The following is a 17,037-nucleotide window of genomic DNA, read 5'->3' on the forward strand; positions in this document are numbered from 1 at the left end:
TATCATCACCCTTCCAGCTTTTTACGTCATTCTGTAGCAAATCTTTAGTACTGAAATCTATGAAATTGCTTTTTAATCAATTTTTTTCATATCACACATACAGAAACACTTAAAGACACATACTGTAGCACTGTTAGGCATGTTATTTGAGCACAAAGAAAACTTAAAAAATACTTCCTAAGACCATCTGCCCTATGGTTAGGAGCTTTACCCAAAGATGGGTGAGCTGGGACTGGGAGCTCAATAAGCATTACAGAGAAGTAGCTACAAAAAAGCATTAAATATTTTGTTTGTTTCCTTTTTAATTGTGAACAGAAAGGAGGCAAACTTCAAGTAGAAGTAGAAAGAAAAGAAACTAGAAACTTATTTAAGTTTTTAGTCACAATATAGTAAGTAATAAGCTAGATTTTTAAAAGATATTTTTACCTTGTCATGATTTTGGAAACATTTGTCATTTTTTTGAATAGATACTACATTTAAATAGTTCAAAATTCAGAAGATACAAAATGGCATACAGTAAAAGAATTTCCTTCCTAACTTTGTCCTAGGACAATGGTCTCTGTAGAAAAGGCAACCCATAACATCAGTGTCTTGGCATCTTCATAGAAATATTTTATGTATTAGAAAACATAATTATTAGATATTATTTTCATACAAATAGTAGCATGCCAACCTCACTAGTTTATACCTTTATCTTTTCCTTTATTTACATATCTTGGATCTGATCCCATATCAGTACATACAGAGCAGCTTCTTCCTTATTTTAACAGTTCTGGACTTTTTCTTCTTTTAGTACTACGTACTATTAATTTATTTAACCAGAAACTAACTGAGATACCTGCTACTAATGTTTACAACTATGAACAATCCTGTAATGAATAAATGTGTACATAGGTAATTTTGTACACTGGCCAGTATGTCCTTAGGATAAATTTGAGATGTGGAACTGCTGGGTCAAAGGACATAAATTTCTATTTTGATAGACAGTGATTACCAAACTGCTTTCTCTTAAAAATTATATCAATTTACATTTCAACAACCACATATGAGTGTTTCCACTCCTCTAGCCAAAAGAGTGCTATGAAACTTTTTGATATTTTCTATATCATAGGTAACAGAAAGGCCAAGAATCTTTCCATATATTCAAAAGATGTTTAAACTTACTTTTTTGTTGACTTATCTTGTTATGTCCTTTCCCCATTTTCTATCAAGCTTTTATATTCTTACTGATTTTTAGAAACACAAGTAGTATAGAAATATCCCTGTAGCTATTATATGAGTTGCAAATATTTTCCCTTGCCTGTCATTGTCTTTATCTGTTCACAGTACATTTTGCTATTCAAAGATTTTTTTATGGCCGTCAATTTTTTTAAAAAAGGGAATATACACTTCAGCTGAGAAATCCCTCCCTTGGAAATCCATCCCATAAAATAAAGGAAATAGTACATTAAGATCCATAGACAAGGCTTCAGTTGAGGAAACCAAAGTCCCCATTGTTTGAAGCATATTTTGTAGGAACGATTTCATTTTACTGCTCAACATTCCAACACTTTTTAGACAAAAAACTGGAAAGACTAATATGAAAGGAAGACATAATCAAAAATGCATTCTCAATCTAGATACAAGACTGCTAAGTTTTTTGTGTTTTTTTGAGATGGAGTCTCGCCCTGTTGCCCAGGCTGGAGTGCAGTGGCGCTATCTCAGTTCACTGCAACCTCCACCTCCCAGGTTCAGGCAATTCTCCTGCTTCAGCCTCCCGAGAAGATGGGATTACAAGTGCACGTGTCCGGCTAATTTTTGTATTTTTAATAGAGACGGGGTATCACCATGTTGGCCAGGCTGGTCTTGAACTCCCGACCTCAAGTGATCCACCCTCCTGTAATCCCTCCCAAAGTGCTGGGATTACAGGCGTTAGCCACCATGCCCAGCCAAGACTGCTAAGTTTTTAACATGAAAAAGTCACATAAAACGTACAGAGTGGATAATTTTTTTTTTCAAAAAATTTGAACAAGCTTGAGGTCATCTGTTAAAAATACCAAAGATACTGTAGTTAAGCAGTAACATTTATTAGAAAGCCTCACACTATTTCCATTCCATTTCTAACAAATCCACAGTTCTCTTAAACCACCATCCTTTTTTGAAAGTTCTAGCACAAGCACTATTTAAATATTTTTGGCACGAGGAAGGCTAGAAATGCAGAGTTCCACACTACTTACTGGAGCACTGTTTGTAGTGGGGGCTTGGGCGGGAGGAAAGTATACATCAACAGGTGAGTGATGAAATAAACTGTGGTACATTCATAGTAAACCATGTTAGGCATCAGTAAAAAGAATAACTACATAATTACATATAATTTGATTTGGAAGGATATCCATCATTAAGTGTTAATTGAGAATAGAAACATGCAGAAGAGTGTAAAGAATATGATTCCATCTTGGTAAGTAACAATGATAGGTCCCCACAGCCCTCAACCCAACATTTTTGGTGTCTCTCTATATATGTATATGTGTGTGTGTGCGTGTGTGCATAATATGACATATATAAAAGTATGAAAGAAAAAAATACCCAAACACTTGTATCTTGAAAGTAGATGGGGAGCTGGCAGTTGGAAATTAACATAAAAAAGATTTGTTTTAAAGGAATTCCCATAACAAATATGTAAGAAATGCTGTGATTAAACACACACACAAACTCAGATACACATAGAGAAATGCATGAAAAGATGGTAACAAATAATTTTAGTGGGTGCTGAAATACACAGATCTTTATTTTCTTTTTCCGTCTGATTTTTTTTTTTTTTTTTTGCTATTGGCACAAATTATTTATGTTATCAGAAAAAAAGGGCATTTTTATTTTTGAGGAAGGAAATAAATGTTAGAGACCCCCAAAACATTGCAAAATGCTTTACATTTACATTACAATGTAAAATTTAAAAAATATGGTGATGTACATAAAATATAAATTCTCTATAATGTATATGTTTTAAATTCAACAATTTTAAATGAAAGATAATTACATAGTGTAAGCAATACCCAAAGAACAAAACATTACACATAAATGAACCCCAAAGAACAGATACAGACTGAAAGACACACACATACCTGGATGATTCAGAAGAGTATCGAGTTCTTCTTTGGCCACAACCATTCTTAATCTATCACTACTATCAACGACAAAAATAATAGCTTGACCTTCTCTGTGTAATGCAAAGCAAAAGGAAAATTAAAGCTTTACTTATAAATTTTTCCCTGTTTATTATCCATGGGCATTTCCTAACCTAAGTATTATCTCCTTATGTCCTATGTCCATTTATCATTAGAAGTTTTGGTGTTGTTTCTTGTTAGTTTCCAAGACTGATAAATATATTAACCATTAGTCATATTTCATGTAAAATATCTTTTCATTTGGATAATAAAATAAATTTAATTACTTGCTATTTCATAATTTTAAAAAATTGAGTAATTTTTTCATTAAAATATCAGCATATGAGAAAATGAGTTAAAATACCATAACCCTATTACACAGATGCAATAATTATTAATATTTTGGTATAAAGCCACACTTTGTATATATTACATACGAATAAACAATATATGTATTTAAAATGGAATTCTGTATTATACCTTGTCTTTGCAATATATATGTAAATTTCCTTGACTTTTTTTTTACAACTATGGTTTTACTACTTTTATACGAAACGCTAAAGCACTACATCAATGTTTGTCAAAATTTTTTTTTTACCATAAACCATAGTAAGAAATATATTTTACATTAAGATACAGTAGACACGTAAGTATATATAGATAGATTTTAAGTGAAAGTCTTCTGAAAACATACTTACAAATAGCTTTTATTTTATTCTATTTGATTTTTTAAAAGCTGATAACCAGTGATTGAACTAGTTAAGGATTCACTGATGGATCATACAGGCACTTAAAAAATAACTGATTATTCCTCTGTACTACCTTCTTTGAATGGTTCTAAGGTATTGCACTGCATGGATGTGTCATCAAATATTGTATCAAACATTTGTTGCTGGACATTTAGGTTATTTTTCAATTTTCATCATTATGAAAAACTTTTTAAGGCAAATATCCTCCTACATACCTTTATGTTTAAAAAGTTCTTGATGCTTGAAGATTTATTCTTAGGAGTAACATTTCTAGGACTACATACATAATTTAAAATTTCAGAAAAACATTTCCAAACTGTCCCCCAGAAATGCCACATCAATTTACATGACTCAGTACTTTTCTTACTCCTTTGCCAGCACTGGCTACTATCATTCTTATCAATAACTGGCACTCAATAGCATATTATCTTGATCTAGTTCATTTATTGCCAGTGAGGTTCAATATCTTTTCATATATTTATTGGACATCTGTACTTTTTTTGCAAATCACTTATTCTAGTCATAAATTAAGATTTTAAACTTCAATGTGATTGGGCGGATCACGAGGTCAGGAGATCGAGACCATCCTGGCTAACATGGTGAAACCCCGTCTCTACTAAAAATACAAACAAACAAACAAAAAAATTAGCTGGGCATGGTGGCGGGTGCCTATACTCCCAGCTACTGGGGAGGCTGAGGCAGGAGAATGGCCTGAACCCGAGAGGCGGAGCTTGTAGTGAGCCGAGATGGCGCCACTGCCCTCCAGCCTGGGCGACAGAGCAAGACTCCGTCTCAAAAAAAAAAAAAAAAAAATCATCATCATCATCAAATGAATCTACAAAATAAAACTTTTTGTATACCATTTTCTCCTATCATTAAAAAAGGATAATGCTGATTATCAGAGACATACATTACCAGGATATATAGAAACCAGAACAATCAGAAATATCTATCAAGATTTATAAAAACATTCAATCACTTTGAGCCAGTGATTTTATTTCTGAAGTTCATACTAAGGAATCATGAACTGGGGCTAAGACTTATACAACAAGATTTTGACCGAAGGACTATTACAATTTTCAAAAACTGCGAATAGCTTTCATGTCCTAGAGCAGAGAAATGGTTAAAGAACTTTTGGCAAAGCTGTGTGAAAAAATATTAGGCAGCCGTTAGCTATATTTATTGCATGTTTTTCCTGATTTATGCATACCACAGAATGTTAATTGAAAAAAGCAAGATACAAAATTATACATGATACATAATTTAGATGGTTCCTTTTTCCTTATTTATATAAAGTATATGTTATATATTTCAAAAGGAGAAGAAAGATACCAAAAAGATTGACAATGGTGAATTTATGAACAGTGAGATTTATGGGAAACATGTTTTCAATATTCTTTTTGATATTTTCCCAATTTAAAAAATGTGTATTCCTTTGTATTTTTGCATACTATTACCTTTTTATGTTGTAAAAATAGTATGTAAAAATTACATAATATTATTATGGCATCATATATGTTAGAAAGTAAATGTCTCTCTTCACCAAAGAGGATGTGAAAAAAAAGAAAAAAGAAAAGAAAAGTAAAGAAAGTGAACTTCCCTTATAATCCTACTATTCCAAAAATAAATGCTACTAATGGTTTGGTGCATAATCCACTAAGAACTTTCTTCTTTCTCTATATACCAAGTACATATTTATGGTAAAGATAAATACTGATAGTAACATTTTTACATAATTGATATAAAAATGTTATAAATAATGCTAACATACAACCTTCTATGTATATTTTCTGCCTATAAGCCCTGGTCATAGAATACTTTTCTAAAAGTAAAAATGCTTGCTGTAGGTTATAAACATTTTTCATTCTAACAGATATCAATAAATTACCCCGAAAAAGATACTACATTCTCACAGGAGTGGCTCACTTTGACAAGAGCAGACTTTATTAATCTTTGTAACCTTTTTCAGTCTAATAGATTGAGATGTACTTTTTTTTTTCACAGTTAGAAAAATATGAAAATAGAGAAAGTAAATTTACTTTTATTATTGATTTTTCAATAGTAATCATATTCTCCATTCAATCTACAATGTAACCACTCTATTCTAGAATTCATAATTTCATCCAAAAACAGTATGAAGAAAAAAGGAGTTAAAAATCAAATAAAAACAAACTTTACTTTCTTACTATTTTCTCTCTATATATATTTTTGTAATTAAAATTAAATTATTTTTTAAGTAGCTAAATAAATTTTAAAAAAGAAATCATTTATCAACTAATTGGAGGAGGAATTTAAAAAATCCTGTACTGAAAATTCAGGTTTCCTAAACAAACAAACAAATAAGAAACACATAAAACACATCTCCCCAAGGAATTTAATGCAGAATACCACAAACATGCCACTTATCCTTTTCCAAACTAACCCTTGTATCTGAAGCACTCTCTTTTCTCTCTCTCTCAGAAGTCTTCTGGATCTATGATTTAAATAGGCCTTCAATTTATTGAAGGACTCACTGAAAAAAAAATTGAATAAATCTCCTCTGGTTCATATCCCAAATATATACCATATAATGTTTAGTCTCACATTATTAGGAAAGAGTTAATCTAAATCTAAATCTTATCAGATAAATATCACATACCATTTCAAGGCAGGAGTTCATAATCACAAAAGAGAGTTTAGTTAAGAGATACCGTTTTTAAGTTTCAGACTCTAAAAGTGAATTACATTGCTCTTAAATGGAGTCCTAACAATAATAGAAGCTAATGAATTTATTTTAATACCATATGCAAATCTCCAGAAGGTATAACACATTTGGGTCCTAGTAACTTGACAGCCATTAGTCTGAAGTATAGTCATCCCTTGGTATTGTTGGGGCATCAGTTCCAGGATCCCCTTCAAATATCAAAATCTGCAGATGCTCAAGTCTCTTATATAAAATGGCTTAGTATTTGTATATAACCTATGCAAATTCTTCCATATTCTTTAAGTCACCCTAGATTACTTATAATACCTAATACAATGCCTACACATGACCTTGTTCATGTGCTTTCAATATAGTAGTTTGTGCATGGCAATTTAAGTTTTGCTTTTTGGAACTTTATGGCATTTTTTCCCCCAAATATTTTTGATCTACAATTCGTTGAATCCAAGAATGCAGAACCCAAGGACATGAAGGACCAACTGTAAATTAGTGAGCACTTGACTTGTATATGCTGAAAAACAGCTTGTTTTAAATTATTCATAGAACAATGGATCAACTGTTAGGCAACACTGTTATTTTTAACTAAATTTAGTCAATAATATTTACTGGGTTTATATGCTGAGCATCATACTACGTCTTGAAAAAATAATATGGATAATGAATAATCCCTTCCCTTGAGGAGTTCACAGTTCCACTAGGGAGGCAGCTACGGTACATAACTTCAAGACATGGTAAGTATGATTAGAGAGAGAGAAATGGACAAAGTGCCATGTGAACAGTAGGGACAAAATAACTGGGCAGAACAGTGAAACTTCAGAGGAGATGACTTTTTAGCTGATATTTAAAGCAGGACTATGTTAACCTTAAACTGAAGTGAAGTAGGATAGAATAGGGCATTAAAAACAGAGAGAATAGTACGTGCAAAGGCCTGAAGTTATGAAGGACCTGAAGCATTTGACAAACAATGTTGAGTCTGATTACGTATTTTTAAAATTAGGAAATGTTCATAAATTACATGAAAAAAAAAGCCAAACAACTTAGTCATATAATTCTTTGGATTTTAATCATTATTAGTAGTAAAATAAAAACATCTAGTTAAGCAACATTCACAGATGTACTTACTTATAATAGTGTTCCCAGAGATTTCTGTATCTTCCTTGACCTGACATGTCAAAAACTGTAAATGATAAACTACAAAAAGAAGCAAAGCATGACTACATTATAAACTAACTAAAGCATAACTTTTACTTAAAATTCTAAATTACTTAAAATCAAAGAAATTACCCTTCATATGCAATATTCAACATGGGCCAATTTATAAGTAAAAGTTCTATGAAATAAATGTATTAATATAAACATGATTTTGCAATAAATAATGTAAAAAACTTCTTTGCTAGTGAAGTTATCTGAGTTTGTCTAAACTCTAAATTCTGAAAAATAAACCAGCCATAGTGGTAGAAATACGTTAATACCTATGAGATTCTGAAACAACAAATAACTTTCTCTAAGGGTAGGAAGAATGACCAGGTAGACCAATATTGTTATTTTTCACTAGTAACTTTTTTGTTAAGGGATAAAGTGGATTACCTGGATGATTTGAATTTCTCTATGCTGAATCCTATTGTTGGAAGGATATTTTGAGATTGAGCCTTTAAGAGAAAAGATAAAGTTCAGAAATTTACAATGACCAGAGATGAGTTTTCCTCAAGTTAAAGTATCCACATTTTCAGTTTCTAATATCTGTCACTAAGGAGATGACAGGATTTAACAAACTTGTAATTTTTTCAGTAGGATCACTCTGTGTGAATTCTTTATAGAAGTTCAAGGTTTACTAATTATGGATCTGCATAATGTTTATTCACATTTGTGGCTTGTGGCATGTTACCAAGGACATAAGGGTTTTATACATGGTTTAATAAGTCACCCTGAGTTCACACGTAGGACTTTCTATATCTTTTTTTTTTTTTTTTTTTTTTGAGACAAGAGTCTCGCTCTGTCGCCCAGGCTGGAGTGCAGTGGTGCAATCTCAGCTCACTGCAAGCTCCACCTCTTGGCTTCACACCATTCTCTTGCCTTAGCCTCCCAAGTAGCTAGGACTACAGGCGCCTGCCACCATGCCTGGCTAATTTTTTGTATTTTTAGTGGAGACAGGGTTTCACTGTGTTAGCCAAGATGGTCTCAATCTTCTGACCTTGTGATCTGCCTGTCTCGGCCTCCCAAAGCACTGGGATTATAGGCGTGAGCCACCGCGCCCGGCATACTTTCTAATCTTTCAACACATACTTATTGAGTTTGTCTACGTTCCAGGCTGCCCTCATGTGTAGATGGTTCCTGCCTTCATGGAGTTTACAAGCTAGAAGAGGTAAATAGCAATTGAAAAGTTAAGCAACAAATGAACACAATTTTGAGCAGAGATAAGTGCAAAAAATAAATGTTTTGGGGATGGGAGGCAGCAGAAAGGGGCTGGAAGGTGGCATGGAAGAAAAGTGCTCAGGAATGGTCTCTTTGAGGAGGTGACATCTGACCCAGGAGTGAATGACAGGAGGGGAAGAACCATGACAAGTTATTGACAAAGAACATTCCAGTTAGAGAAATCTAACTGAGGAAATGCAGAAAGCCTAAATGTCTAAAGTGTATTGGGTAAGATAAAGAGTGATGTGTTGAGGTAAGAGACATAGGGCTTGAAGGCAATGGTAAGGAATTCTGTGTGGAGAAGAGAGTGAAAGGGGGTCAGAGTAGAGTAGGAGACGTGTTGACAAGTCCCACTGACAATTAAAATGTATTATACTAACAGTCTAACTTGTTAAATGTCTCCTAACACTTTCACCAGAAAAACTATTCCTCTGTTTGAATAAAAATACATCCACTTTCTGATCCAGATGCCCAGAAGTTATTATTGACCCCTCCCTTTTTTTACATTCTCTATGTAATCACGCTCTAAGCTTTTTGGTTCTATTTCACTAACTTAGTTCAGACCCTTATCATTTCTTGCTTTGAATTACTGTACCAGCCTCCTAATTGCTTCTGCTTGGCTCTGCTACCTTGAACAAGTTACTTATTTTTTTCTAAGCCTGGTTTTCTCAAATGTGAAATATGTTATTACTATCCTTAACTCATAAACTTATCATGATAACTACATAGGTTAATGGATGTAAAATACTCAACACAGTAAATGCTCAACAAATGTCTGCTATTATTATAATTATATGCTCACTGATTTCAGTCTCATCCCCAGTTCTTCCCATATTGTCATTATGACTTAAAAAAAATTTCCCTTCAGTTCATCTTGTTGCTTTTATTAAAAAAACAATACAGGGAAAAATTTTGCCTCACACTATGACATTCACTCTGGTAGTCTACTTCTGGGAAATTTAAATTCAAGGAAAGACAGAAGCTCAAAATTCACTGGAGCTTGGTCACCTTATAGTATGGTAATGCGTTAGAAGAAAGGCCCTCCAGAGCTGCCCTTGTTTTGCCTGTCTGAAGTTTGTTTACTTAGCTTTTTCCTTTTCCTTCTATCCATTCCAAGACCTGATCTAGTATTTTTCCAAAAATGTATTTTTGTTTATGTAAGACAAAATTCATTTCCTGCTACTAAGATTCCTGCCTCATACCCTGGGGTTCCTTCATTTCAGAACAACCTTTGCAATAAGAAGTTTCCTAAGTTTTAATGTTCCCCCAACTTCATTATTTTGATTTTAAGGACTTTAAATGTACCAATCATGTGACAAAATCATCAGCTACTACTATGAGGAAAAAGATAACAATAACAAAATAGGAAGCTAAAGTTTAAAGAAGTCTCAACAGGGTCATTAAAATGTAAAATGTTATTAAAATAGTAACCCTGTCTTCAATGAACTGTAATTAGAACATTTCCCTAGCCTCCCCATGATCACCTAATTTCTTCATAAACCCTTTTTATTTCCAGAGAAACTTGCTATTTTACTTGTAGGAATAAAATTAATAAATTTTCTTTTCTTTCCATCATTTCAAAAGTTCTAGTAGAAAGCAATCAGGAAAAAAAAGAAACTTCACAGGTTACTCAGGATAGAACAAGATATGTGAGCAATTGCTTCCAGACTGAAGTGGAACTCATTTTCCTCCAATGTATTCTAAAAGATAGTTTACAATATCAGTCTCCCTCTGCTCTATCCAAGAACAAATACATTTGGTCATTCTGAAAATTGGACAGGGAATGGCACAAAGTAAACGAAGAGTGTAGGAATTACAGTCAGCCCTCTGTATCTGTAGCTTCTAAATTCACAGATTTAGCCAACATGAATTGAAAATAATAATTTAAAAAAGATAACAATACTATTTAACAATAAAAACATTACAAATGTATAAATACAATAAACACTATTTGCATAGTATTTACATTGTATTGAAGTATTATTTGTAAACTAGAGATGATTTAAGGTATATGGGAGGATGTGCCTAAGTTACATGCAAATACTATACCATTTAATATAGGTAGGAGGGTGGAAGGGGGTGGGTGGGAATGTGTGTCCTGGAACAAATCTCCTGTGGTTATTGTATTGCCTGAGTGGAACAAAACATTCTAGACAGGTCAAGGATACACCAACATAACCAGGAACAGAATAAGATTTCTGAGAGAGATCCTATTTGCTTAGTTTAAGTCTGATAAAAATTATGTTCTTGGTGGTATCAATCATAATCCCGTGGCCAAAAATAAATATGAAAAAATCATTCAACAATCCACTCATCCAAAGTGCCAAGCATTATTCTAGGTATCTGGGATTCACGGCTGAACAAGAGAAAAACCTATACTCTTCTATAATGAGAGAAATTTAATAAGCAAGTTATCAAATGAATATGCAAGTTATCAACTGAGCAATTTTAGATTGTTTTAAATATTAAGAATAGGGTGGCCAGGCATGGAGGCTCACACCTGTAATCCCAGCACTTTGGGAGGGCAAGGCAGGTGGATCACCTCAGGTTAGGAGTTCAAGACCAGCCTGGCCAACATGGCGAAACCTCATCTCTACTAAAAATACAAAAAAAGTAGTGGGGTGTAGTGGCACACGCCTGTAATCCCAGCTACTTTGGAGACTGAGGCAGGAGAATCACTTGAGCCCAGGAAATGGAGGTTGCAATGAGCCAAGATTGTGCCACTGCACTCCAATCTGGGTGACAGTGCGAGACCCTGTTTCAAAGAAAAAAAAAAAAAAAATAAGAATAAGGGTAACATCACCAAAATTAAGTAGAAGCAAGAAGCAATTAGGCTTCACTATCTCTCACAGAAAACCAAACACAAATATCCAGTACTACGATTAGCACAAGTAATATCCCTTAAGAAAAGAAGAAAGGAAAATAGGAGCTACAAAACAACCAGAGAAAAATTAACTAAATGGCAATATTAGGTCCTTACCTATCAGTAATAGTATTAAATGTAAATGAACTACATTCTTCAATTAGAAGACATAGAGTGGCTGAATGGATTTAATAAATTAGACCCAACTATGTGCTTTCCACAAAAAGCTCATTTCATCTATAAAGATACACACAGGCTGAAAATGAAATGAATAAAGACATTCTATGTAAATAAAAACCAACAAAGAGCAGGAGTAGCTATATTCATAACAGATAAAACAGATTACAAGTCAAAACTATAAAAAGAGACAAAGTAAACTACCATATGAGGATAAAGGAGTAAATTCGGAATGAGACTATAACAATTGTAAATATATGTGCCTCCAACATGGGAACACCGTAATATATTAAGCAAACATTAATAGAGCTAAAGGGTGAGAAAGATTGCAATACAATAACAGGAGAGGACTTCAACACCCCATTCTCAGTAATAGATCATTACTATTCAGTAATCATTCAGACAGAAAAATCAACAATAAAAGAAATCCAAGTTAAACTGAACTCGAGACCAAATGGACCTAATAAACGTTTATACAACATTCCATCTAACAGCTGCAGAATATACATTATCCTCATCATCAAATGGAACATTCTCCAAAACAGATCATATATTAGGCAACAAAACAAATCTGAACAAATTTTAAAAGGTAGAGATCATATCAAGTATCTTTTCTAACCACAATGCAATAAAACTAGAAATCAATAATGAGAGGAACTTTGGAAACTACAAAAACACACGGAAATTAACATGCTTCCTAATATTCAATGGGTGAATGAAGAAATGAAGAAGGAAATTCAAAAGTTCTTTGTGGTGGTTAATACTAAGTGTCAATTTGATTGGATTGAAGGACGCAAAGTATTGATCCTGGGTATGTCTGTGAAGGTGCGGCTAAAGGAGATTAACATTTGAGTCAGTGTGCTGGGAAAGGCAGACCCACCTTTAATCTGGGTGGGAACAATCTAATCAGCTGCCAGTGTGGCCAGAATATACAAAGCAGGCAAAAAAAAACCTGAAAAGGCTAGGCTGGCTTAGCCTCCCAGTCTATATCTTTCTACCATGTGGATGCTTCTTGCCCTTAAACGTCAGACTCCAGGTTCTTCAGTTTTGGGACTCGAACTGGTTTCCTGGCTCCTTAGCTTGCAGATGGTATATTGTGGGACTTTGTGATCATGTGAGTTAATACTACTTAATAAACTCTCCTTTATATATATATCTATCTATCCTATTAGTTCTGTCCCTCTAGAGAATCCTGACTAATACAGATTTTGGTACCAGGAGTGGTTCCAGAGGAACAGATTAAGGATGGAGTTCTTTCAGTGGTTTGGGGGTTTCTGGAGTTGGCTGCTTAATATGATGAGACCTCAAAATGCTAAGGATTCTACTTTTAATAGTATGGAGAACACTGTTAGTCCTTGGCGTGAACTGTTTAGAGAGTTATGCAAAATAAATGCATTTGACACTCCTGATTCACTGCTCGTGAGCGGCATGGAGTTTAGTGACTCTATACATAATACTTTTGACCATATGTGGAGAACCAAGGAACATACTGAAGTTGGTTGGTTACTCTTAAGTTCACTGCACAAAGTAATGAAAGAAAATTATGAACCCAGGGATTGTAACTCCCGGCTTCAGAAGCAGATACTGAGCCTCAAATCTGTTATGAATGCCCTGAGTGAGAGTCTTATCTCCTGTAGAGAAAGGGCTGAAATTGTGGACAAACAGGCACAAGCTCTCATAGCTCTCATATCAGTTGCAGACCTGCAATGAAAGGTACATGCACAGCCTCGCCAGGAGCCTACTGTTAAAGTGAGGGCATTGATTGGAAAAGAATGGGACCTTGCAATTTGGAATGGGGACGTGTGGGAGGACCCTGATGAAGCTGGGGACACTGAGCTTGTAAACTCTGATGAACCTTTTCTGCCAGAACAAACAGCTTCCCCCTTCCCAGTAGTGGCAACATCCCCTCCCCCACCCCTGCTGCCATCAGCCTTTCCACATTTGTCTGAGGAGATAAATCCTGCACTGCCTGGGGCAACAGTGATGACGTCCCCTGAGGCAGTTGCCAGGCAAGATAATGTTGATTCTCCTCAAGAGCCACCCTCAATACCCCCACCTACTTCTAGATCTGTAACTAAAGTCTTGGGGGGCCCCTAGAGGTGAGGTTGAGAGTGTGATCCATGAGGTGGTGTACTACCTTCAAAAGGAACTGCTTGAGTTTTCTAATTTATATAAACAGTAATCTGGAGAACAGGCATGGATGGGTATTAAGGGTATGGGATAATGGTGGAAGAAATAGGGTTGGATCAGGCTGAGTTTATTGATTTGGGCCTACTAAGTAGGGATTCTGCATTTAATGTTGCAGCTCTGGGAGTTAAAGGTTCTAATAGTATTTGCTTGGTTAGCTGAAATGTGGATTAAAAGATGGCCCACTGTGAGCAAGCTGGAAATGCCTGATCTCCCTTGGTTTAATTTAGAGGAAGGGACCCAAAGGCTTAGGAAGATTGGGATGGTAGAATGGATTAGTCACTTTAGACCTACTTATCCCAGCTTGGGGCCGGGGGTGGGGTGGGTCTAGAAGATATACCCTTGACCAGTGCTTTGCGAAATAGATTTGTGAGGGCAGCACCTGCATCTTTGAAGAGCCCTGTCTTCTCTGTATGTCAGATCTAACAGTGGAAGTGGCACCACTTACCATTACCCCTAGTGATCCACTAGCACAATTTTTGCTTTCTGTTCCCATGACATTATGTACAGCTGGCCTAGAGGTCTTACTTCCAGAGGGGGAATGCTACCACAAGGGCATACAACAATGATTCCATTTAATTGGAAGTTAAGATTGCCACCTGGACACTTTGGGCTCCTCCTACCTTTAAGTCAACAAGCTAAGAAGGGAGTTACAGTGTTGGCTGGGGTGATTGTCTGGGACTATCAAGATGAAATCAGACTATCACTGCACAACAGAGGTAAGGAAGAGTATGCATGGAATACAGGAGATCCATTAGGGCATCTCTTTGTATTACCATGCCTTGTGATTAAGGTCAATGCGAAACTACCACAGCACAATCCAGCAGGACTACATATAGACCAGACCCTTCAGGAATGAAGCTTTGGGTCACTCTACCAAGGAAAAAAAACAAAACAAAAAAACCCAACCAACAAACAAACAAACAGGACCTGCTGAGGTGCTTGCTGAAGGCAAAGGGAATATAGAATAGGTAGTAGAAGAAGGTAGTCATCAATACCAGCTATGACCATGTGACCAGTTACAGAAACAAAGACTGTAACTGCCATGAGCATTTCCTCCTTTTGTTAAAAACATGTTTGTGTACATATAAACTTGTACTATGAAAATATATTCATTTTATTTTCTTTTTCCTTTATCATGTGACATAAGATTTATTAACTTCATTTCAGCATTTAAATTCTGTTGACTTTACATAATAGCATTTGGATTGGGGACTGGTATATTTCCGGTTGTAAGAAGGATAGCTGTATTATGTTAGGCGTAATTATGACCTTATTATGGTCCTTATTTGAACATTATGTATGATCTCAGGAGACGTGTATTGACAAGGGGTGGACTTGTGATGGTTAATACTGAGTGTCAACTTGATTGGATTGAATGATGCAAAGTACTGATACTGGGTGTGTCTGTGAGGGTGCTGCCAAAGGAGATTAACATTTGAGTCAGAGGGCTGGGAAAGGCAGACCCACCCTTAATCTGGGTAGGCACCATCTAATCAGTTGCCAGCATGGCCAGAATATATAAAGCAGGCAGAAAAATGTGAAAAGACTAAACTGGCTTGGCCTCCCAGCCTACATCTTTTTCCCATGCTGGATGCTTCCTGTCCTTGAACATCGGACTCCAAGTTCTTCCGTTTTGGGACTCAGACTGGCTTCACTGTTCCTCAGCCTGCAGACAGACTATTGTGGAGCCTTGTGGTTGTGTGAGCTAATACTTCTTAAGAAACTCCCCTTTACAAATATCTATCCTATTAGTTCTGTCCCTCTAGAAAACCCTGACTAATACATTCTTAAATGAAAAGGGAAATACAGCATACTAAAATCTATGGATACTGCAAAACCAGCACTAAGCAAGTTTATAGCAATAAACACATACATCAAAAAAGTAGTGGCCGAGTGTGGTGGCTCACACCTGTAATCCCAGCACTTTAGGTGGCCAAGGTGGGCAGATCACCTGAGGTCGGGAGTTTGAGACTAGCCTGACCAACATGGAGAAACCCCTCTCAACTAAAAATACAAAATTAGCAGGGAGTGGTGGTGCATGCCTGTAAGCCCCACTGCTTGGGAGGCTGAGGCAAGAGAATTGCTTGAACCTGGGAGACAGAGGTTGTGGTGAGCCGAGATTGTGCCACTGTACTCCAGCCTGGGAGACAAGAGCGAAACTCCATCTCAAAAAAAAAAAAAAAAAAGTAGCAAGACTTCAAATAACCCAGTGATGCACCTCGAGCAACCAGAAAAGGAAGAACAAATCTAACCCGAAATTAGTAGAAGGAAATAAATAAAGATCATAACAAAAATAAATGAAAGTGAGACTAAAAACATACAAAAGATCAAAGAATCAAAAAGTTTGCTTTTTGAAAATATAAAATTGAGAAGACATTAGCTAAACTAGGAAAAAAAATGAAAGAAGATCCAAATAAATGAAATTAGAACTTAAGAACGAGAAATAACAACTGATACTACAGAAATACAAGGGATTATTAGAGATTATTATGAAAAACTATATGCCAACAAATTGGAAAACATAGAAGTGGATAAATTCCTGGACACATTCAACCTACTGAGATTGCACCATGGAAAAATAAAATACCTGAACAGGCCAATAATGAGTAAGGAGATCAAAGCACTAATACAAAGTCTCCCATTAAAGAAAATATTAGGACCTGATGGCTTCACTATGGAATTCTACCAAACGTTTAAACAACAAATACTAATTCAACTCAAACAATCCCAAAAAGTAAAGAGAAGGAAACACTTCCAAACTCATTTTACAAAGCTGGCATTAATCTGACACTGAAACTAGTC

At 35.2% G+C, this 17,037-nt stretch overlaps 1 protein-coding gene across 3 annotated transcripts in view; it reads right to left on the minus strand.

Moving 5' to 3' along the window:
• The window catches only part of ARL6 (ADP ribosylation factor like GTPase 6), a 37,688-nt gene that overhangs the window by 13,106 nt on the left and 7,545 nt on the right, over positions 1–17,037 (minus strand). For 2 of the 3 annotated variants that reach the window (XR_002732349.2, XM_023216034.2), the window contains exons 3-5: positions 8,181–8,242; positions 7,716–7,784; positions 3,102–3,196 (exon numbers count right to left, since the gene is read on the minus strand). Coding sequence is in view for 1 of the 3 variants with exons in the window: in XM_023216034.2 (XP_023071802.1) it covers positions 3,102–3,196; positions 7,716–7,784; positions 8,181–8,242 (226 nt within the window). In the remaining 2 variants the exon portion in view is untranslated. The remainder of the gene's footprint in view (positions 1–3,101; positions 3,197–7,715; positions 7,785–8,180; positions 8,243–17,037) is intronic. The other variant, XR_002732350.2, reaches the window with a different exon arrangement.

This window comes from Piliocolobus tephrosceles, chromosome 2, assembly GCF_002776525.5.
Source record: "Piliocolobus tephrosceles isolate RC106 chromosome 2, ASM277652v3, whole genome shotgun sequence".
Lineage (NCBI taxonomy): Eukaryota > Metazoa > Chordata > Mammalia > Primates > Cercopithecidae > Piliocolobus > Piliocolobus tephrosceles.